The sequence below is a fragment of the Temnothorax americanus genome, unplaced genomic scaffold, assembly GCF_048541705.1.
Source record: "Temnothorax americanus isolate GAGA-0224 unplaced genomic scaffold, ASM4854170v1 Scaffold11, whole genome shotgun sequence".
NCBI classification, from domain to species: Eukaryota; Metazoa; Arthropoda; class Insecta; order Hymenoptera; family Formicidae; genus Temnothorax; species Temnothorax americanus.
Genome location: NW_027509242.1, coordinates 3,356,628 through 3,380,374, shown reverse-complemented (window position 1 = coordinate 3,380,374; position 23,747 = coordinate 3,356,628). Strand labels below are relative to the sequence as shown.

At 43.8% G+C, this 23,747-nt stretch overlaps 2 protein-coding genes across 6 annotated transcripts; both read left to right on the top strand.

The window, feature by feature from the left end:
- Positions 1-1,961: 1,961 nt before the first annotated feature.
- Upset (SET domain-containing protein upSET) lies at positions 1,962-16,492 on the top strand. 5 transcript variants are annotated; one of them, XM_077423290.1, is made up of 12 exons: positions 1,962-4,659; positions 4,929-5,013; positions 5,129-5,285; positions 5,471-5,615; positions 5,710-5,757; positions 5,981-6,668; positions 6,883-7,367; positions 7,463-9,044; positions 9,406-11,010; positions 11,227-11,479; positions 11,608-11,745; positions 11,922-16,492. In XM_077423290.1, exons 1-12 carry the CDS (start codon positions 2,327-2,329, stop codon positions 12,473-12,475), a joined length of 8,073 nt encoding a protein of 2,690 aa, XP_077279416.1. In that variant the 5' UTR covers positions 1,962-2,326; the 3' UTR covers positions 12,476-16,492. The 5 variants fall into 5 exon arrangements, with proteins under 5 accessions (XP_077279416.1, XP_077279407.1, XP_077279433.1 ...); XM_077423281.1 differs by having other exon boundaries at positions 2,188-4,659; positions 9,406-11,001; XM_077423307.1 differs by lacking the exons at positions 11,608-11,745; positions 11,922-16,492 and having other exon boundaries at positions 2,188-4,659; positions 9,406-10,737; positions 10,818-11,010; positions 11,227-11,367.
- Positions 16,493-18,482: 1,990 nt separating this feature from the next.
- On the top strand, positions 18,483-23,712 carry LOC143906980 (aminoacylase-1). Its single transcript, XM_077423415.1, has 5 exons — positions 18,483-18,846; positions 20,327-20,496; positions 20,602-21,117; positions 21,731-22,021; positions 22,675-23,712. Exons 1-5 carry the CDS (start codon positions 18,759-18,761, stop codon positions 22,816-22,818), a joined length of 1,209 nt encoding a protein of 402 aa, XP_077279541.1. The 5' UTR covers positions 18,483-18,758; the 3' UTR covers positions 22,819-23,712.
- Positions 23,713-23,747: the final 35 nt, after the last annotated feature.

Below are 23,747 nucleotides of genomic sequence, written 5' to 3'. Positions count from 1 at the left end.
GAATTACTCCACGTGTCGCGGATATATAACCGACAAGTATATAAATGTCGCTAACGCGCGAGATTAACGCCGCGCGGTCGGGTATTATATATTTAGTCGGCGCGATCTCCTCCTCCCCACGCCGTCGTCGCGGAATCGCGACGAGATGTCCGCGCGCGGTTTCGCGGCCATATCTGGAATAATACCGCGGTGATGATTCATTTTCGCGGGTGCCCGTTTAAAATTAAACGCGCCGCCGCGCCTCGCGATATGCGCAACCTCGGTTAACCGACGCTCTCGCTTGGCCGTCTCTTCTGATTCCAGCCGAGGAATTATTGTCGAAGTACCGCGTACTTTGGCATTGTTTGACAAGCCGACTCGTCGTACAGCCAGATGAGAGAGAATCGTCAATGGGCGAACGCCTTGAATGCGAAATGAATGTTCCCGACCCGGTCTCATTCACGATTCCTCGTTCGCCCTCGGCTGATTCAATGTTTGACGCTACCCGCCCCGTACGACGGAGACGAGATCGCTCCCGATCCTGCGACACGAGCCGTCGCAAACGGCGGACGCGCGCTATACGCCGATTTCGCGAATCGCGCCGAACCCGAGCGGATGCGTATGGTAATTAACCGCGTAAACGGTACGCACCGCTGAATCCCGTCGTAACCCGTTATCTCCGGCGATAGCGCGCACGTGTCATTCGTCTTCCTCCCTTTGCGTATTACGAGGTCGCGAACGCAACGCCGACCGCGAGGACTCAATAACGCGGTAACGCAGGAAATTCTGACGCGCAATCATTTCAAATGCGTCTTGCGGCGGAACGCCGAAGTTGACGATAACTGTATTGCAATCTGGTTTTTAGGATTGAACGCTCGTCCCAATGAAACGCACCGATTCAACCCGCGAGAGAGAAAGAAAGAGGGAGGGAGAGAATCCTTAACTTTTTGCTATCCTATGCCGAACTGGATTCAATTGATACTTTGCTATACGGTAGCTTATCGCTGGTTCTCCAAGCGAATATAATCGATAAACTGTATATTTTTGAAATTCCTGTGAATTTTGCCGAATAATAATTTCTCGATTTATGTTAGACCCGTTAGCCGTTAGATCAAACGAAATGGAGGACGTAATACTCGATTCGCGAGAAGCAATTTGGACCGCGAAGATTTAAGATTCGTCGTCCTCGACGTTAGCTTCGGTTGCTCTAAAGATTCTCACGCTCCTTTATCGAGTTAAGTGAAGCAGCCTTGTATTTCTAGCGCGTGCTAATGTGGACGGGGAACGTTAGAGACGCGAGACGCGCGCGGTAAGTGATCAATGACCGAACACAGGCAGTCGGAGGCCCCTCGAACGTCGCGTACTTGGCGAGAAAGTTGTTCGGAATTTGCGCTCCGCAGAAATCTCTCGCGAGCGCACTTCCGTCTTTCGCGGTTGCTCCCGGGCCTCTCCGCGCGTCGACCGTAATAGGAGGGACACCACCGACTTCGAGACAACTCCCACATTGCCGTCGAGTGTTCTCGAAGCCGGCGATCCGTCGTCGGCTTTCCGGCTGGAAAATTTCCGGAATGACATTGACGTCCCGATTATCATGATCACGTTTTAGATCTCGTTAAAGCTAAAGAATTCTCAGCTACGAATTTTCAGTCCAATTACGTATGAATCATTCGATCATCAAGTTGTTTTTTTTTTTACGATTAATAAAGAAACGTTCTGCATGCATGTTTTTTGATCGAAGATTTTTAGAAACACAGGCTGTTTTTTTTACTTAAATGGATTACATACATCTGTATTACAATATAGTACAACAGAGCTCGATTCCTTCGATATTAGTTTTACAATGACGCAAGCGAAATCTAGAAAAGTATAATTACGCTATTGTTTAACAGAACATCTGAAATGCCATCTTCGCAATTCTAATTGATGATTTTTTTTCTCTTGCAGCCTATGGTCCACGGTCCTCAAATAGCCGAATCGAGAACTAGACTTGGTGAAGCCAAAACCGGGCGAGGACGATAGCCAACAGTCCTTGGACCGGTCGCGCAACTCGCTCGCGAGTTTCCACTTGGCGTGCTTTCGTAAGACTACCAAAACGTCGACCACATCGGTAATCAAGTTATCGGGGGGTGGAACAGCTGGCAGTGGGGAGCAATTGTCCCCAGGGCCTGGCCCACCTCCCCCGGTATCTCCGTTGATCGGCGGTGACGGTCGCGTCAACGAGGAGAACGCAAGAGCCACAGAAAATAACGATGAAGCGGGGCAAACGGCCGTCTCGGCGGCAACCGGAACGACGAAGTCCGCTTCTGCGGAAGCGGAGAAGGAGTACGGCCAGGCTAACGAAACCACCATGAGTTTCGTTCTGAAACTAGACGTCGAGACCGCGGCGGCGTCGGTGGTGGAGAATGCAACGAAGGACGGCGCCGGGAGTGAAGGACAACCGCCACCGACGTTGCTGTTTGCCCGGGAGATATGGCGGTCTCAGGAGCCCGTTGCGGTCGCCACTGGCACTATCACCACCACGCCAGGGAACGCAATGGTAATCGCGAGCGGCGACGACGCCGCCGCCGCCACCGCGGCTACTAATGGTTGCAAGTCGCAGCTGTTGCAGTGTCTGGAGGCGACGAGCAATCAGGAGCAGCAGACGGCGACGGCGACGGCCACCACTGCGTCCACTTTCACGACGGTCAAGCCTGTGGTGACCTATCCAGTCGCCAAAGGCGCCAGGGAGCAGGTGCAGAGAATGATCGCCGGTTCGCAGATCAACACCACAGAGGTGTTGACAACGCGCGTCATCTCGCAGAAGCTGCCGCCATCGTCCACTGATCAGGCGCAGCCTGTCCCGATGACTCTCAACATTTCCTCTCAAACATCGACTAACTCGACATCCTCACCATCTCCCAATAGTGTCGACGTTTCCTGCCCTTGGCAGGCAATCACGGTACATAGTACTCAGCCGATGTATCAATCGAAGAATCAGATTGCGATCGCTGACCTTGTCCATTGTAGTAAGCAGCAACAAGTTACGACGGCGAGCAATGTACAAGCTACGTTGCATCACAAGCTTCAGCCAATATATTCCATAGGCACTTCTACTACGGCAGTGAAGTGCCCAGTGGATTTACCGAGGTATCACACGAAGTCAGGCAGCATCATATCAACTAGTCAATCTGCGCAAAAGATCAAGACCGTGACAAATGTAATCACTAGCTCATCTGCTATAGTCGCACAACGCAATAATTCTTTGTCCAAGTCACAGGGCGTGTCGAAGACACGAGTGTTACCCGGTCAATTTATAAACAATCAAGCGACTGCGAATAACGCGAACCCGCAAAAGATTCAGCTGGGTAACTCGACGATACAGAAGACAACGCAACCGGTCGGTGTAACGAATGTGCAAAAAACAACGCTTCAATCCGTCTGCAACAATCAGAAAGTTCCAGTGTTGAGCGGCAACCACCTTCCAAACCTCAAGACGCAACAGCAAGGTTTACAGAAGTTACAGGTGCCTCAGAAGATATCTCTAGCTGTGAGCAGACAGCAGTTCCAGTCGAGCACGCAGCAGATGAACAATGTCTCGAAACCTAATAGCCTCGTAACCGGTATACAAAAATATCAATCACCCGGGCAACATTATATGGCATGCCAGCAAGCGGCAATATCTCAAGCGAGATCTCAATCGACGGCAACCGGGCTGCAAAAGCCTCAGACATTGACGACGGTACAAACCACCAAATTGCAAACCGCGACGAGTAATATCTGCAAGAGCAATAGTGTGCCGAATGTTTCCAAACCATCGCAAAACTCAAACGTGCTCGCGATTGGCAAACAGCAATCACAAATGCAACCTACGTCGGCACAATTGTTGCAGGGTTCGCAACAACAAGTAACCCAAAAGTCGCAACAGCAGCAATCGGCAAACGCGAATAATGTACAGGTTAAAAGAAGTCACAGTATTACTAATGTGCATTCGAAGGTGATAACGTCTGTCCCGAACAATCAAAGAACTCCGGTTGTGATGAACTCGAAGGCTCAACAGCAGCAGCAGCAACAAACAGTGATGAGGGTGGGAATATCGAAGGGTCAGACGCAAGCTGCACAAACTGTAGCAGGTCTGAAGACTATCTCGCAAAAAACTATAGTGAACCCCGTCAAGACTACCGCAAATTCGCAAAACAATACCATTCAACAGCCTATAGTGCAGAGAAATAACAATCCTTCTCAATCTATGAAAATCATTCAACAACAACAGCAGCAGCAGCAAAATGTAATTGGACCGCAGAACGCTCCGCAAAAACAGCCTGGATGCATCAAGACTATTCCTCCACAGAAACCTGTACAAAGGAATCATGCTCAGAAAATCAGCAGCGCTGGTGTTAAACCCTTGTTGAGTCCAAACGTAACGGGATTTACGAAAGCTCAAGGCCCGACCGCGACGCAAGTAGCGCCAAAGACGAGTATCAAGACCCTGCTGCCACAGCAGACGGTGGTCGCACCGTCCAATGTGATAGCTCCGCACAAAAACTCGCCGATTAAAATCCAACAGCAAGCGCTACAGCAGAAGCAATTGATCATGGCGCCGCAATACACCCAACAGATCCGACAACAGGCCGGACAAATAAAAACCCTGCTCCCGATAACCACGGCTACGATCGAACCTCGTAGCCACCTCATTGAGAACAAGTAAGCTTAACTATTTGTAACTGTATTTATATTATTGTGTGTATTAGTATTTATATTTATATTATCAAATAGCTTTTTTTCTCTTTTTTATTATTATTTATTTATTTATTTATTTATTTAAACTAACATCCTTTATTTTGCTTTAAAGTTGACTGTTTGATTTTCACTTTAAGCATAATCTTTGTGATGAAATTATTTACTTAACTATCTTTGTTCTTTTGAGTAATCTGATCATGATCGTCATAATAAAATAAAATAATGTTACTTAGAAACGATAATGAATCACGGATGCCCAAAGAAGAGGAGCAAACTACTCCTAAATCGCCAGTGAGAAGAATGCCGCTTCCTTATGAGGTACAAATTTATACGCTATAAAGCACACTCAGTGCTTGGCTTACAAAATTCTGTATTTTTTTTATGTGTATCTCGGATAGTTCGGATTTAAAAGCGCATTCTTTTTTAACTGCAGTGTCTTCAGTTCGTTCTTCAAGACCACAATTATGGAGCACCACCGCCACGAACACCACCACCGCCTCCATCGCCACCCCCTCACCCGAAGCAACAACCTATTAATGGAGCCGGCAGTTCCACAGCTACTTCCCAACATCCTTATATCTTTGGTCCTGGTAATGTCTTTTTTTTTGTGTTTTGATATTACTATTACGATACAATTACGTCAATTATTGATATATTAAGTTTTTTCAAGAATTTATATTCTTGAAACTTCTCATACAAACAAAGAAATCATCACATATTTTTTAATAAAGAATCTAAAAAGTTAGTGATAACAAATATTATTATCTAATTGAAGTTGTGAGCAATACCAATGTGGAGGATGATGCTGCCAGCGCGATCAGCAGTGAAGCAGGACGAGAAGCGGAACCGGAAGGTGAAGAAACCGAAACAGCACCCGAGGGTGAAGGTGACGATGAGGACAGTGTTACCAGATGTATCTGGTAAGTGAATAAGATAATTATTTTACAGGTAGATATACATATTATGCTACAATGGCAATGCTATAATGTATAATGTTTGATATATTATTTTTAGTGACTTTGAACACGACGATGGATATATGATATGTTGTGACCGATGCTTGTAAGTGTTCACCAATATTTTCACATTACTGATGTAGAATATAGATATACAGAATATAGATAAGAATATAGATAACAATAAAGATTAGAATATAGATCAGAGTATAGATAAATATATAAAATCTAGATTAAGCAATTTTTAGTGCTTATACATTATATAAGTATCTAAAAATTACATATTACATTTGAATGAAACTTATCGAAAACTGATTATGTAACCGCAGAGTATGGCAGCACGTCGATTGCATGGGCATTGACCGTTCGAACATTCCTGACGAATACCACTGCGAGAGATGCCAGCCGCGACGAGTGGACAGACAGCGAGCCCGCGCCTTGCAGATGCGTAAACGCGAGGAGCTTCTCAATTCGGACACATCGTCCGACACCTCGTCTACCAGTTCGGCGGACACGGACGTCGGTTCGGTGAACAATACCACGACGCAGAAGAAACGCTCGCTTTCGCAGCAACAATCACAAGTTCCAAGACGCAGCAAATCCGACGCGTCTGCCCAATCGTCGCAGGTGCGAAGATTAAATAATAACAACAATAACAATAACAACAACGTTGGAAAGAGGCAGAGAAGGGACTCCCAAGCCCGACAACCGAGCGCCGTTCGCAAGAAGGAGAACACCACCCCGAAACGTGGACCTGGAAAACGTAAGGCTAAAAGGAGAACGAGCCTCGAGGACAAAGAGGAAGATGTGCAAGATGCCTGGGGCACAAACATGGCGCCCCTAAGACAGTGGATCGAAAGATACGAAGAAGCAGTTACGAATCATTATAGTCCCGAATTGCGAGCCAGGATATCAAATATCAAAGTCAACGGTACACATAATGATCTCAGGCAAAGTAACATGAATGTCGTTGCCACCGGTAAATGCAGACTCAATGTGCACAGCAATAATCTTAGAGTAAGTAAAATATTATCTTAAATATGTGAATGAAGAAAGTAGATAAAAATATTATTTTATTTAATCATTTTCCATCGTTTCCAGTATTATTTATTAATGTTTATTATTATCGCGATTATTTATTAAATTTTGAAAAATAAAAATGTTTAAATTTTTATTTTTTTTATGGAAATTATACGAAAACGTTTATTGAAAAATTTTTTCTTTCTTGCAGTTTTTAGTGGCGACAATGTACCTTCCGCCAAACACTCCTGTCGTGGAACTACGAGGCAAATATATGCTTAGCACACAACATCGACTGCAGTATACGCAAAGTGGTAGGCAGCACGTCCAACGGCCGGGACCGTTCGTGTTTTTCTACCGTCTGCCACGCGACGGTACCGAAGTGTGTGTAGACACGCGGACGTACGGGAACGACGCGAGATTTGTGCGGCGTAGTTGCAAGCCAAACGCCGAGGTGAAGCACTGCATCGAAAAGGGCACGCTGCATCTCTACATCGTGACGACATGTGCAATCGAGAAGAACGCCGAGATAACGATCAAACACGAGCAGCACGATCTACTGCTGTCACCCAATCCCAATTCCCCCGCGCTGCCCGTTGTGTGCGCGTGTAACAATCCGCGGGAGTGTCAAATTGCAAACGCGGCGAGCCAGCTGAACAGAAGAGGTAGCAACGGCGCTCTCGCTGAAAATGCCGAGTAAGTTCATACAACAATACAAGTAACGATGAAATGTACAAGATATTTTTTAAATATATTTTTATAATGTATTTGTTATTTTTATTTGTTATCAGTGGCAGAGAACGAAGGCGGCGGGGTAGAAGAAACACAGTCTGCGAGGAAACCGATTCCACGCCACCGACAGTTCCTCCTACGAGTGTCACGCAAACCACTACAACCGCAACATCGTCTGTGTCATCGACGGTGACTCCTGCGACGCCGAGAAGAACCGTCACGACCACGGTTACAACTACAACGACCCGCCAAGCAGTTGCCAAGGAGGAAACCACGACGACGACGGTAGCGAATACACAGCCTCAAACGTCGCCTAGTTTGAACCAGTCGGTGGCGACGACGCCGGAAACGAAGAAAGATAAAAAGAAGATGACGCGAGACGAGAGGAAGATGGAGGCGATCATGAAGGCTTTCGAGAGGCTGGAGAAGGCGGAACAGAGGAAACAGGAAGTACAAGCGAGAAATGCCCAACGAAAAGAATCTGGTGGCACGCACAGCGACAATGAGGATAATCGCTCGACGACGGGACAGTCCAAAAATAGTAAACAGACGAACTCGGAAAGGCCGCTGCGACGGAGAAGGAGGAAAGGTCGAGCGAGAACGACAAGCTCCTCTCAGTCGCAGAGTAGCAGTCGAAGAACGAGGTTGAATTCCGCTGAGTCCGACGTATCTTCCGGGGACGAGAGCAATTCTATGCAGTCACCGCCTCTGTTGGGTCAGAATCGCCCGCCCAGCCGGGACGTTCCCTATTCGTCGCACTTGCACACTCCGGCTAAGAACACGACGGGCGATGTTAACACCGGATCATCCGGTGGCCATCAAGGAATTCCCACTGCGGCTGGTTTACTGCTGGCCTTAGCGAACTCGAACGCTCCCGGTCTTCCGAGCTCGCCACCGTTACAGCAACCTACTCCTGTCAAGAGTCCTACTTGCGACAGCGGAGCCAGCAGCAGCTCGCAGAGTTCAACGCCGTCGACACCGTTGTCGTCTGCTTGCTTGCTAGTGGCCGCGGCAGTCGGTCCGCTGGCTCCGGGTTTCAAGTTCCCGAAGACGAAGAAGGTGCTGATGAACGAATGGCTGAAGGAATCGCCCGATCCGCCACAAGCTAATATACCTCAAGTGTCACCTTTGCCGGCTCCTCTGCCGGCTCAACCAAGCGTCGCCTCTGCCGGTCCGCCGACTTTACAAAATTCCATGAATCCGCTGTGCGGCAGACACTTCCCGCCGGTACCAACAGATGCGTCGGCGGAATTTCTGTCACAGAGTTACGCGGCCAAGAGTTTAGCCACCCTTGTGCAAGCCGCCAACTCGGTTAGCGGCATATGCGACTCGCCGCCGCAGCGTAGACAGCAAGCGATTTCTGGTAACAACAATAACAACAATGGGAATAGTGGCTGTCCCACTGTGTCTAACTCGGGCTCGGCGAAGAAGCGATGGTTGCGCCAGGCGATCTCGGAAGAGTGCGATTCGCCCAATAGCCGGCCCGAAAGCCCGCCGCTTAACGAGACGGTAGCACCGCCCAAGAAGCGCAGAATAGCTCGAGAGAGCTTGTCATCGGACAATTACACCCCGCCGACGACGCCAACCATGCTACTTCCGACCGAAGCAGCGCCTAACAGCAGATCAATGTGTCCTGCTGACGTAAGTTTCACAGCGTCTTAGCTAAATATTATAATATTAATTATTTTAACGTTCAATTTGTAATATACCTCGGATTTAGGACAATGCAATTCGAAAATAATCTCGTTGACTGTTTTCGCGAACTTATTTATTTATCCACGGTACATAGCACAATACTTAATAGCAACTCTTCTAACGATCTTGTAACGACTCTCTCACATCGAGTTGATACTCACTTCTTTAAAGACACATATACACACATATGCATAGACATGTTTTTTTTTTAGTCTCGAGAGAATTTGCAAAAGTCACAGTATCATATACATGATAAAATAAATTATATATAATAGTCAATATTTTACTGTTTTTTTTTCTTTCCCAGGATGACTATACGGAACATGTGCAATCACCTATCGTAGAACAAACCGATGAGAGGCAGTACGATTCGGAATCTGTGAAAGAAGAAATCAAAATGGACGATGACAGATCTACAGATTCTGACAAACCTGCTCGAGAGAAACTTTCAATTGATATTTTTCCTCAATCAGAACTTCATATAAAACGTGAAGGTAAAACAGAATGCTCTGATATCGTTAAAATGGAAGTGTCTCCTGAAATAGATGTAGAAACTGTTACGAAAAAAGAAAAAGCTTCGCCGAAGTGGGAGGGAGATGATACGAAATTTGAATGTAATTACGATCACTTGAATCAGAAATTTATCGAGAAAATTCGAGAGACCGTCGAAAGAGTCAAGAAAGAGTCTCTCGCGAAGGAGGAAATTGTCGCTAAAGGCACAGTTGAGATAATCGATCAGAACGAACCCGATACCGAGATGGAAGGGTTCAGTTCTCCCATCGCTACCATAGAGCCTGACGCGATTCTAAAACAGCGAGTGGTCGAGATGCAGCTGGAGTTCGGCGGCGGCATCTCCGAAATCGTGAACATCGTCAGTAGCGAAAACGAAAAATCGAACGACGAGAAGAAGCCGTCCGAAGCCGCTGCGAAGTGTCAAGAAGTCGTCGAGAAGTCAGACGACAACGCATCCATCGACGAGTTCGACGTCGAGGCGCAAATGAAGAAGATCACGGGCGACGACGGTAACGACTATCAGGAAAAGATCGACACGAGTTCGGAGAAGGACAAGAGTATGGACGGAATAGAGGGTCTAATGGAGAGCTCGAAGGAGGATTCGGATTCCGAGGATAAGGACGTGGACGATGACAAGTACTGCGAATCTTCCTTTAAGTTGTTTGATATCAGTCACGAGGAGACACTTTTCAAAGAATCGGACGCTAAGCCCGATACTAAACCGGAACAGATTATCGTTGCAGAAGACGACACGAAAGAGACGGACAAGGACACGAGTGACGAGCCCGGAAAGGAAGTCTCTAAGGCGGAGCAGTCGTCTGCCTTCGCCGCGTTATCGGAGGAATCCGTCTTCGAATCGTCTTCTACGAACATGGATGCGGAGTCCGTCGCGGATCCTCCCAAGATCTTTCACTCGATACCACCTTTGAGCGAGCGCATTCGCAAGAAGGCCGATCCGTCCGCCACGTCGAAAACACCCAAGATGGACTTTGAGGCGGCTATCATAGAATCCACGATAAGTATGGACGCTGTAGACGGGTCCAAGAACGGCGAGCAAAAGTCGATGTTGTCAACCGCGCTGCGCGAGCTCTTGGAAGCGAAACTGGACGACGAGCCGACGGGCGAAGTAATGAAAAATGACATTGATAATGAAATTAACGCGTCACCACAAGTAATTCAACCAAAATCAGACTCCTCTGAACATAGTTTAGACACAGTGCAAGATTCGGCTTCGACTCAGGAAGCCCCGAAGCCAGAAGAGACTCCTGCCAAGGAGGAGGAGACCAAGCCCAAAGAGCTAAAACGGTTGAAAGACCCGAGGACCGTTGTGCCGAACAGTATGCCAGCACCAGCTTTTAAACCGGACGCTCTTCCTCCTGTCAAGCGCAAGGTTAGAAGGGTAGGACAGTAGTGATATTTTTTTGTTGCTGAGAATGAGTATCCCGCTGTTTTATCGCTTTTTATTATCGTTATTCTCGTCCATTACAGCCTCGTTGTGTAAAACCGGACAATCCTTGCGTTCCTCCTCTTTTGTTTTCTTGATGAATGATCTTTTAAATTCTTTACGTGATAAAAGGTGGTTTTATTATATAGAAATATTTATGTATTTTTCTAGTTGTCTATATCGGAGTATCGCAAACGGAAGCAACAGTCATCCGGAGGAACTGGAACCGAGCCGGAATCGTCCAACGACACTTCTAACACGGACAAAAGTGGAGCGCGAGGTAGATCGGACAGCGCCAGCAGCGGCACCTCTTCGCTCAGTTCCGACGAGGAGGGTTCTAAAGCGTCGCTATCCCTCGAATTGACGGGCCTTAACACGTTAACGCTCTTTCCCAATGCCGCTAATGAGAACGATGAAAAGAAAGGTAACAGCCCACTCTTCAAATATTCGTATCTTGTGCAAATTTCTCTAATAAAGACAATGATTGCATTGTGATAATTTTAATGACGCTTTTAAATAATACGGCGATTAATGAGTTAATATTTAAATTAGGGGGAGAGGAAGGTGCAATCGGTTGGTCTGCGGCGCCAACTTTGGTAGAACGTCAACGAGAAAATCTCACCGAGCGATTGAAACGCGAATTCGGACTGTTCCTCAGCGATGACGAGGAGGAGAGAGCTCGCAAGCATGGTACATATCTTAAAGAAATGCGTGCGAGGGAAAGAATATAGTCTTGGAGAAAATAAAACTAATCTTTTGGAAAGCTTAAAAAATGTAGAAAATACATTAGATTTGAAGAGCGATGACAACGCTATCGTAAGATGCTAGTTTTACCTCGTACGTTATTTTTATCACCTTGGTTACAGGTTTGACTGCCGAGGCGATACTGAAGGCACGCAAATCTCCGCCTCAAAACTTGATAGTCGGCACCCCGCCGGGATATCCGGGAGTGCCGCAGTTACCCCCGCAGCCATATATACCGCCACCCGGCTCAGCGTCCATCCATTATCCCCAGTTCCAGAGCAAGCCTGGTACGGTGCAGTATCCCAACTTTGCGGTACCACCGCCGACCACGTCCCAGCAACCAATGTTCAGCACCGCCGCGCCGTCGCAAGCGATCGCGATCGGCAAGCAGACGCAGCAGACGCCGTTCTTAGTACCCCAGGCATCCCAAGCGCCACCGGGTTCCAATCCGTATCCACCGCAATTTGTCCCGCCATCGCCGCTGCCGCCGCCGCTTGCGGCCACGGGAACGGCGGTGCCGATCTCGAAGTTCCCGTCGGCGACGCCGCCGCCACCGCCGCCGCCGCCCCCGGCCCCGGCCCCGGCCCCAGCCCCGGGCACCCAGGTGTCGTACCCTTCGGCACCGTCGGGACAACCTCAGAAGCCGTTTTTTAACCATCCGGCCCCGAGGTCGTAACCGACAGAAAAGGGTAGGATTGTTAAAAGTTCTTAAGTTTTAAGCCGATATCGTTTTACCATTTTTTGCAATGTCTCGATTAAATCATTTATCTTGCCCACTCTTCTGTCGACGAGATGAAGTTTTACACTCGTTTCTTTGGAAGAAAAGCAAAGAACGAATTCGGAAAACTGAATATTGACAGAAGTGTTTGCATTCTCTTATTATATAATAAGATACTAAAATACGTATCGTTTCGCACAGAAGTGTGCGCGAGATAACAAACGGCAGAAAGCCGCATACAGAATTCCAACAATTTTTTAGATAATTAGAAAAGTTTTGCGCTGTCAATTGCTTCTAGGATTTTCATGTACATTAAAAATTTGCCGATATACGTTGGTTCGATCGTTTCTCTCAAAATATTTGACGGAATTCGTGTGGCCTAAGGTGATAGCTGAGTATTTTGAGGATATAGCGACGCATTAGGCAGCGTATATCGAGAGAGCTGTATTGGTACCTTTTTCACGGGCAACGGCCAAAAGTGTATTCGAATGGCGGTTACACTTTTTATACCGGTGAAATGGTGCCCTAAAATGTTTATATATATAGCATTAGTCCAATTTTTTGATAAGGTGTTAACAAAGTTGGAAGCGCGTTTTACTCGGCCGACAGAGTCAGCTGATATCGCGATATCCCCTCTAAAAACAGTTATCATTATATATACAATATATGCATCCTGCATAATACAACTTATCTGTACATATTATTTGCATATATGCATAATGTTAACACAATATAGCTTATTTAATGACACTGCATATTTAGATTAGTTTGTAGATCGTAATCGTAACGAAACCTAGTATGACACGTAGATAAGTGAACTAGTACTGTGTTGTGTTGTTTTTTTTTTTTTACATATAAAAAGAGGCAAAAAGAGGCGCGGAATTCTCTATATTTTATATTTCACTGTAAGAGGGCAGATTATTTATATATATAATAAAGGGTAAATGTTGAAATTTTAAGACTTGAGTTTTATTTTTGGGGATTCGTAAAAGTTTATATGTTGCTGTTCGATTTCTTTCGTATGGAAGATGACGCATTTGATATGCGCGACAGATGTTTTTTAACGTCAATTTTCTTTAAAAAACATTTATTTATGAATTCATACCGAGAATCGAGATACCGTAAGCGAGCAGCAGGACAGACCAGTTACGATAAATGGTACAATATAACGTGTGTACGTTTTATTCCCTTTGATGCTTTAAGCAATAACGCAAATACAATTTTTAGTTAAAAGCGTGAGGGATTATGGTGCGTAACAATGCGTTTTATTTGTGAATTCATCCTTTTTTCTAGGTCGGTTTCTCCCAAAATTTTATTCTCTCGTAACATTCATTCAAGTACAAAACTTACTATACGACAAAAAGTGTATTGAAACGTGTAGAAGTAAATTGCGATAAATTAATACAGCGAAAGAATCGTAGTCTATTTTGTAACTGAAAACTGCTTCACGGTCTTTCCATATTTAGTCCGCAAAACACGACATTATTCTGTCGTTAACAAAAAATAATGCGTTTCTTGTTCTTTATTCCGAGCGATAGATTTGCATTAAAAATTACGAGCTGCGCGTTAGAGACATCCTTTGTGCATGTATTAGTGATTCGGTGTATTTTTTTTTATGTAATCTCGTAATTAAAGGTGATCAGAACGATCGCTTTTTTTGTCTATAATTTAGAGGTCGTCTAGCATCAACCTATGTAATTAAAATTATATATATTGTATTTTATATGTAATTGAAATTATATACATATACATATAGCGTATAAAAAGTTTTTTAGATTTCAATGGTGCGATTATTAGGTGTACATAAAGTACGTTACTTGTTATGATGCGCAAGGAGAGGCCAAGTTCGAATTTCTTTGTAAGTTGATTTTCCTTTGTTTTGTAATATAACGTATTGTTTATCTTTATCTGTTTTTGGTCGCAGACTTTTCTAAATTGCGAGCAGCAAGCGATGGTGAATATTAGGAGGAACAACGAAGACTCTCAAGTTGCTTCGTTATTGCTGCGCATTTTTGCAGCACTAAGAGTCATAATTATTCATTTTTCGCAGAATCTGATCGTGTCGCTCGAATTAATTATAGTACAATTAGATGATAACGTTGATTAGAAATTCTTTAGACATAAATGCTTTACACGTTAAAGTAATGTTGCGTCAAAGTGACAATTAATAGAATCGATTTCAAAGGGAAAGATGTACCCATAAACTCATTTAGGTAACACTTTTTATTGGCGGAAAAGCAAATATGTATCTTAATTTATTATAGAAAACACAAAAACGTTATTTTTCATCATGGATGAAGACTCTCTTAGCTTTGACTTGTGTAGTCTCCTGATTGCAAACTATGTAACTATTGGATGCGGTCCACCATCAATACTTCGAGACGTTTACAACACGCTATTAACTTGGCTTTTATTTAACGCGCGACGTCATTAATGCATCACAGATTTTCGCTCTGTGAAAACTGAATTTAGAGAGCACAAAACAAAACCTTTAAAAGAATTATTCGGAGACGTTTGATTATGAATGTCGCTGAAATAATCTACGAATAATCTCGTAGAAATTAGATCTAATTTAGCGAAAACTGAGGAACAAAATAAGGAAAAAGAAGACCGGCATCACACGGTGTAATTAAGATCCACATGTAAAGAGCAGAGCGAAAACATTCTGGAGCATTCGGGAGTACCAAGTGTACCGCATCCGCTATGTAATCCAATTATATAATAAGAATTCTACCTGAACACACGAAGATGCAAAATGTGCGGTGCGGAGTTTTCGACGTACGCATAGAGAAGAGAAAAAGCGAGATTCTAATTCTGTATTGTCGGTTTTTAAGCGAATATCAAAGTTTAGAGATCTGTGATTAGGAAACGCGGTAAAAAAAAACTGTCTGGATTATAAAATTTATCCGCGCTCTCTCTACGGGGATATTCTAACGAAATTACTGGGTGCAGATGTGTACGGATCTCCCGTAGAAACGAGTGCGAAAACATCTTCTTTCTCTTTTACATTGCGTTCGGCTGCGATTTCAAAGTGTAAACAGACGTATTTTTGGCATTTGATATTTACTTTGTACTTTAGCTGATATTTTGTAATAAGAAGAAAAACGTGTACACTATATTGTAAGTTACAAATTGCCGCGGGTGGCGTAACATTAGACGCAGAGAGGTAAAAAATGTGTACAGCTTGTGTTCGTCACCCGTATATACAATGAGAACATGTACATATTTTTGTAAGATAAATTTAAGTACATACATATGTACTTAAATAAATATATATATATATATATATATATATATATATATATATATATATATGTTTAAGATATATATGTATATACATATACATACATATATCTGTATGTATTTATATATATTAATCTCTCTCTATTCTTCGAATTTCCGAAAAGTTCTATTGGAAATTTAAAGAACCAAGCCACGATACGATTGCTTTGCAGCTAAATCCATATGTTTATTGTCCGTTGTACAATTCTCCGATAGCTGATACTATATACATATATAATATATCTGTATAATGACATTCTGATATAAAGAAGCAGGAGCGGCACACGACCTTGTTATTAAAGCATCTGATAGTATAAAATAATTCGTTAGGATAATCGTTTCAATGTTGTAAATAAAAGCAGAGCACATAGCAGTTACATTATATTACATTATATTATATTAATATTATATTATATTCGCATATATATATTCAATCTTTATATAATAGGCTGAGAATACACGATAATTTTTTTATTTGCGAACTCACTGTTACATGTATGTGCCTAGTTATAGCCATGTTACAATTATTACCTATTACATTGTATGATAATTTAATCCATATTACCGATTATAATAAATGTAACAAGTTCTTCGATATCAAACTCTACACGATATATTATTATGGCGTAACGTGTAAAGAGCGCTCATATTTAGGCATACGTGAAAAAATTTAATAAATCGGAATACATTTTACGAGTCGAGATGTTGACTGATGAATCCTCCGCCTTCATTATCCGTCGTCCCGCGGCAAGACCCGCCGATTTATTTTCAGGATCGAGCGACGATTCGACCCAAATGCGACCAAACGAACGGTGAAGCGTAAATCGAAAACGCGAAAACTAGCGTAATAACATATACGTTATAATAATAGCGCTTGTTTGCGGTTGCAGATAAAAGCTTATTTGCTTATTTCGATGTCTGCAACAATAAGTAAGCGCGTGTCATGCATTCCGGTATAATTGCGATAGAAGGATTGCTACCACGCAATTCCTAATAATATTCCTTGCTCGAAATTACAAGCTTTTTCGATGTTTTACGTTTATTGTCGGGCGTTCGCTATGTGTGACATTGCGCCGATGTCGCATTTTTTCGCTTTTTAAAAGACTCGTGGAGTGTTCAGTAATTATATGGTTTCGAAACTTCTGTCTATATTTCGATAGATAAGCGGCGCGCGTCATGTGTTATCGTCTAATTACAACGATAGGATCGTTTTACCACGCAATTTTTAACATTTATATCTATCGCTCGAAATGACAAGTTCTTTCGATGTTTTACGTTTATCGTCGGTATTCGCTATATGCGGTTTTGCGCCGATATCGCTTTACTTCTTGTTTTTTAAAAGACTCGTGGAATATTCAACAGTTATGGTCTTGAAACCTCTATATATTTATTTCGATTTTTCGACAATAAGTAGACACGTGTCACGCGTTACCGTCCGGCTAACTGCGATAAGAGGATTGTTACCGCAGTTGCAAACCTTTGCATTTGCTAATATAAATATATTAATATTATATTACATTCTATATCTTTATACATATAAAATAGGCTGAGAATACGTACACGCGAGTTTTTTTATTTGCGAATAAAAAAACATATGTATATGCTTAGTTATAGCCACGTGTTATACAATTGTTACCCCTTACATCATAGATGCAGATATAATTTAATCCATATCACCGATTATAATAATATTTTCACGGCGATCAAGCGGCAATTTGCCCTCCGAATGCGAGACCCGACAAATGATGGAGTGTAATCAAAAGCGAAAATTAGCATAGTAACAGATATGTTATAAATAGCGCTTGTTTACCACGCGTCGTCGCAGATAAGAGCTTATCTGCTTATTTTTCGACTGATTTCGATATATGCAACAATAAAGTAGACGCGCGTCGTATATTACCGTCTAATTGCGATAAGCGATTATTTATCGCGTATAACTTTTACGATTAATCACTTACAATTTACATGAAATTACAAGCAATTACAATGTTATCGGAATTCACTGTTTGCGATATAACGATGTCGTATATTTATCGCTTTTTTTTAAGACTTGGATTACATATAGTCAATATTATACTATTATATAGTTATAGTTTTCTTCATTTTCAAAAAAACTCTCGAGGATCATTTAACAATTATATAGTTTCGAAGCTCGGAAATATTTAAATTGGCAGTTCTCGCTTAAATTCGGTAACACTTGTGACGTCACGCATGCAAAATCTTTTCTTACAAATAGAGGCGCAATCGTGGGTATTGCTTTATGTACCTCAGCAACGCGCATCGTAGGTGCGTCTTTGTTCGCATCTAGATTCCGGGCCGTTAAATTCTTCGAGAAATTACCTCGTTTGAAAACGGAGAAGACGTCAAAACGCACATTCGCTTCCTCCCAGCATTTCGCGCGGTCTCCTCGGCGACGGCGCGGCGTCGAGGAGGATCCGATGAGGATCGCAAGGAGCGGCGTGACGCTCCGTTTTGCGCGTCGCCGTCGCGTCGCGTGGTGGCGTCTCTCGTTGCCACGCGTCGCGCGATTTCAAACGCCGGGCCGGCGCGCGACGCGACGCGACGAGGCGGCCCCGCGCGCGCGGGGGGCCTGTTACTAACCGCGTCGTACGATTCGAGCGAGTCGCCGTGACGTCACGCCGGTAGCCGGCGGCAATTGGGCGAGAGCCGCCGCGCCGCGGTGTGGCCCGCGCGCGCGGCACTCCGACGCCGACGCGACGCCGCCGTCTGCTGTCTGCTGTCAGAGACCGGACCCGCCACCCGGACAGTCGAGTCCCGACGGTGGCGTCTGGACGCGCGCGCCTTATCGCCCTTATCGCGAACGGCGGCCGACAGACACGGCGAGGGAGGAGGCTTTAAGAAGCGGCGTCGGCTCCGAGGAGGTAGAGACATCGCGAGTCGTCGTAGGCAAGGCGCACATCAGACGGGACGGACCACGGGGGCCCACCGCGGAGTCGCGATGTCGCGGACCGAACTGGACGAAACAGCTGTGGAGAATTTCCTCGAGTACCTGCGGATCCCGTCGGTGCAGCCGGACGTCGATTACGGTGAGCGATCGCGGCGAGTGAAATTCCAGGAGTCCGTGGAATTTCGGAAAACGAATTAAATCGCGGTCGAGAGCGAGGAGGGCGAAAAGAGAGAGCGAGCGAGAGACAGAGAGAAGGAGAGAGATCTCTGTGACGCGCGTCTAAAAGCGTCCGCGGCGCGTATCGCGTCCGGTTGGAAAATCACGGGGAAATCAGGTGGACGGGAGAAAGCCGCGAGTCGTCCGCGTTCTTCGCGAGGGCAAAAGAAAAGCTGGAAAAAGCGACGAGGGGGGACCCACGCCGACCGGCCACGTCCGCGAACGAGGTCGCGAAGCAAGCACCCGCTTCAACGACGCGTTTCCTCGTTAAGTAAATTCCGCGCGAGACCCCGTCGAGGAAGTGGTCGACGGCGCGTCGTCCGCTCGTTCGCTCCCCGTGGGGATCGGCCGACGCTACGCGACGCGACGCCGGCGAGGCGCGAGGTGACGAATTGGGGATAGCGTCGGTGACGCTATCCACAGCCATTGCCATGCCCCACCCTGCCGCGCGCGCGAGAGATGTTATTTCTATTTCTATTCCGTCGCGTACGCGCCATCACGCCGACCCCGCCGGACCGTTCGGCGATGTCCCCGGGACCGGTCCCCGGCGTGCCCGTCCCTCCCGACCGGGAACGCGTCGCGACGGGCGCCGCGGCGTGACCCAGATCGGAGGGGACTCGACCCGGCGCGGCGGCTTGTGCCGCTACTTTTACCGTCCGCTTCGCGATTTTCGAAAGGAAATTTCTGCCGGTTCGACGAGCAGCTGCAGCCCCGAATCGCGAATCGACCGAAGACGGTGTCCGGAGGTATAGGATTACATAACCGGTCGGTGACGGAATTTTACGTTCCTCGCACCTGTACGACGGCGACTCGCGGATTTACGTATCCGTATAGCTTGACGCATTTACGACGCGCTATATTTCTTGATAACGTGCGCACAGTAGCGAATAACGGGGTCTCCTGATGGGCTAGATAAAAGGCTACAATTGATAATAGAGCCAATTACCGTCCATCAGCAAGTATCACGTCTCTTATCGCGATTATCACACGGTTGCAAGCTTGGTAGCTTCGGAGAAATTATATTTTGCGATATCTGTTGTTATCGTTATGTAACCCTGTGACGTTTAACTGTGATGCTTTAACAGCGAGGACGGTCGCTTTAAAGATTGGACGTATATTGAATGTAAACAGCAATTTAAATCCTGCTCGCTCGTTGACGCTTTATGAATATGCTACTTATATACAGATTATATTAGGGTCGAAATTGAACAGACTCTGATACACAAATTAATTTGAAAATTTAACATAATGACAAATTAAATGTTGCGCATAATTAGTTGTGCACAATTAGTGCGTATAACTATTTAAATTTTAATAACTTTAGACTAGTCTAAAGTCTACATTTGCCTGCATATGTAATCTCATGCATAAAACATACTGATTTGCTGTGTCCTTCGTTCCAGATGAGTGTGTGGCATTCCTAACTAGACAGGCGCAGTCCCTCGACTTGCCGATCAAAGTCTATCACGTACATCCCAAAAAGCCGATTGTAGTTTTAACATGGGTGGGAACGCAACCGACGAAATCATCGATTCTATTGAACAGTCACATGGACGTTGTACCTGTCTTCGAGGTAAGTGCTTTGACTTGCGGTAAAGATGTTGCGAACGTAAATAGCTGTTCGGTCGCGTAATCAACTTGCCGGTTTCTAATTACTGATCGTATAACTGGACCCCAGGACAAATGGACCTATCCGCCGTTCAGCGCTCACATGGACGAGCAGGGCAACATCTACGCTCGCGGCAGCCAAGACATGAAGTGCGTGGGAATACAGTACTTGGAGGCGATTCGCAGATTGAAACTGAATGGCCAACGCTGCCAACGAACTATCCACGTCTCTTTCGTCCCGGACGAGGAGATCGGCGGTGTTCTGGGAATGAAAGAGTTTGTGCGCACCGCCGACTTCAAAGCCCTGAACGTCGGTTTCGCGCTGGACGAAGGTGTGGCCAGTCCGTTCGAGAACTACTACATGTTCAACGGAGAAAGGTCGATCTGGCACATTGAAATAAAGTGCGCGGGCAATCCCGGTCACGGATCAATTATGCTAGACAACACGGCTGGAGAAAAATTGAGAGTCGTGATCGATCGCTTCATGGACTTCAGAGCCTCCGAAAAAGCGAAACTTGACAAAGACCCTAAGAAATTGGCGGTTACACTCGGCGGGGTGACGTCTGTAAATCTAACGAAAATTTGGGTAGGTATCACGGAAATATATTGTTTTCGGTTAAAAATTTTATCCGAGAGACATTTATCAATTCGTTTATATTCAACAATCGCGAATAGAATCGTTATCTTCCTTTTCTTTCATTTACTTTTATATTGAATTCATTATATATAGAGAATAAATATTAAATAAGATCCTATACTGAATTCATATACTAATGAAGAAGACAAATAGATTGATTAGTTTTAATTTTCAAGCCATTACATGATACTTGTTTACTTTGTATGTCTGTTCCATTGGGATTTTCATATTGCACAGTAAGTATTTCGATGTTGTAATAATACTTGCAATTAACGTTGATGATAACCCAGACGGTACGCATGTCCAAAATCAGGACATAAGACGTCTAAAAGACATCTTTTAGACGTCTTACGAAATGATGGCAAAAGTCGGCTTACGTCCCAATTTTGGACATGGTGCTATCTGGGAATATACTATTTCCCACATTATTATTTCTTACTTTGTAATTACGTTAAGACTTTATTTTGTCACAAATTTTACGTTTTTATCAAATTCTATATTCCTCATTTATCTGCTTATGTGTGATCGTCAACTAATTTTAACCTATTAAATTCCTTTACAGGGTGGTGTACAGTCCAACGTTATACCCACCGACCTCAGCGCTGTGTTCGATGTCCGCCTAACACCTTCCGTTGATCACGAGGAATTCGAGGCTACTGTCAAGCGCTGGTGCGAGGAAGCTGGGCTAGATGTAACCTACTCCTTCGAACAGAAAAATCCTAAAATCGAAAGCACCAAGCTCGATGATTCTAATCCCTTCTGGATTGCCTTTAAAGAGACTTGTGATGAAATTGGTGTCGATTTGGAAATTGGCATTTTCCCAGGAGGCACAGATAGTCGTTTTGTGCGAGAGGTAAGCATCGGACTGTTCTTTGTGCGAAATTTTACTGTTAAGTACATTACGCGCAGCAGAAGGGATATGTATTATTATTATTATTATTATTTTATTGTAATAATTACAAATTATATATTAATATGTGCAATATTTATTTGTAAAACTTACGCATTCTGCTTTGTTTTATATTTACTCAAAAAACTGTTATTTAAAGAATTTTAACCTTACAATTTTGGTAAATGCGTCTAATATTTTTATACATTTCTTTTATTCATATATATTAAAACTTTTGATACCACTTCCTGGAGCCTGTTGCATAATGATTTACAAGTTAATAATATTATTGAAATAACATGTAAAAGAACTTGTATTATTAACTTGTAAATCATTATGCAACAGGCTCCTGGCTGTAGCTGAAGTTAATAAGCATATTATATTTAGACTTTTGATTAAGGATCACGCAATTTAAGCAGTTTTAAAATTAAAATAAGTAACGACACATGGTTTTCATTAAAACAAGAAGTTATTGCTAACAAATTACACGTCACGTTTAAATTAAGATTACATCTTCATATTAATTATGAACGATATAGATTATGTTAGATGAGCCATGATACATTATAATTATATATATTTCATAAAGTATAACTTTGGATATATTTACTTTACAGGTGGGCATTCCTGCTCTTTGCTTTTCACCGATGAACAGGACAAAGATACTTCTTCACGATCACGACGAGTATCTGAACAAGGATGTATTCCTGAAGGGAATTGAGATATATACCAAAATAATACCGAGCGTTGCAAGCGTTTAAACGGACGCGCAGTATGCTACACATCAGATACCAAAAGTGCCATAGTCGGATATTTGAAGCTAGCTAGTAGCTCGTTCGGCCTGATTTTTACCACTGATAAGCTTATTAATCAGTCTGTTGCATTCAAGAGATCGCAATTAACGTGCAATAATATATACTGAGTCGATATATAAATATATATATTTCTACATTGCATTTATATATAGATGTTACGCCTATTTCAAATTTTATTGTTGGATGAATATGTTTGAAGATATTTATTCGAATGAGAAGCAATATAAGAGAAGGAGAATGAAGCAAATATTTGTGAAGAGACAACGAGCAATAATTCAAATCTCAAAATGACGAACGGCAAAGAATATCAAATTCAGAAGATAAATGGAAGGTGGACATCGCGAACATGGATGCACGAATAACGACGTTGTCAAGGCAATATGGAATTTGGTGGATTGTTAATACAGAATCAAACGCTCAGGAATTTGATGAAGACAGTATAAAGAGAACAACACAGAATGCTATAAACGGAACCAAAGCAATCTGTTAAAAGTATAGAGAAATTCCTTCGCATTATAATTTCTTCCAGTGAAGTACTCGCAATAAATACGGTACTCGCACGAAATATATGTACAGATATTATATATTTAGAGAAGATATTTTTGTAAGGCTGATTAAAATGCACACAGAAGCGTGTACCTTCGCGATGGAGACTCAAGATCGAACCACCGAGGGAAATGGAGCCACGAACACGAACGCCTGTGTACGTTGAAACGACGAAATTAAATAGACTGAAATAATCGAAATGTTTTGTAATACGTATTTTAAGGAAGTATTGCAGAGAGAGATGTATTCAGGTGGTGAGCAAATATTTTACGAATAAAGGTACAGAGAAATATATGTACGAGAGATATAGATTCGCATATAAGAGACCA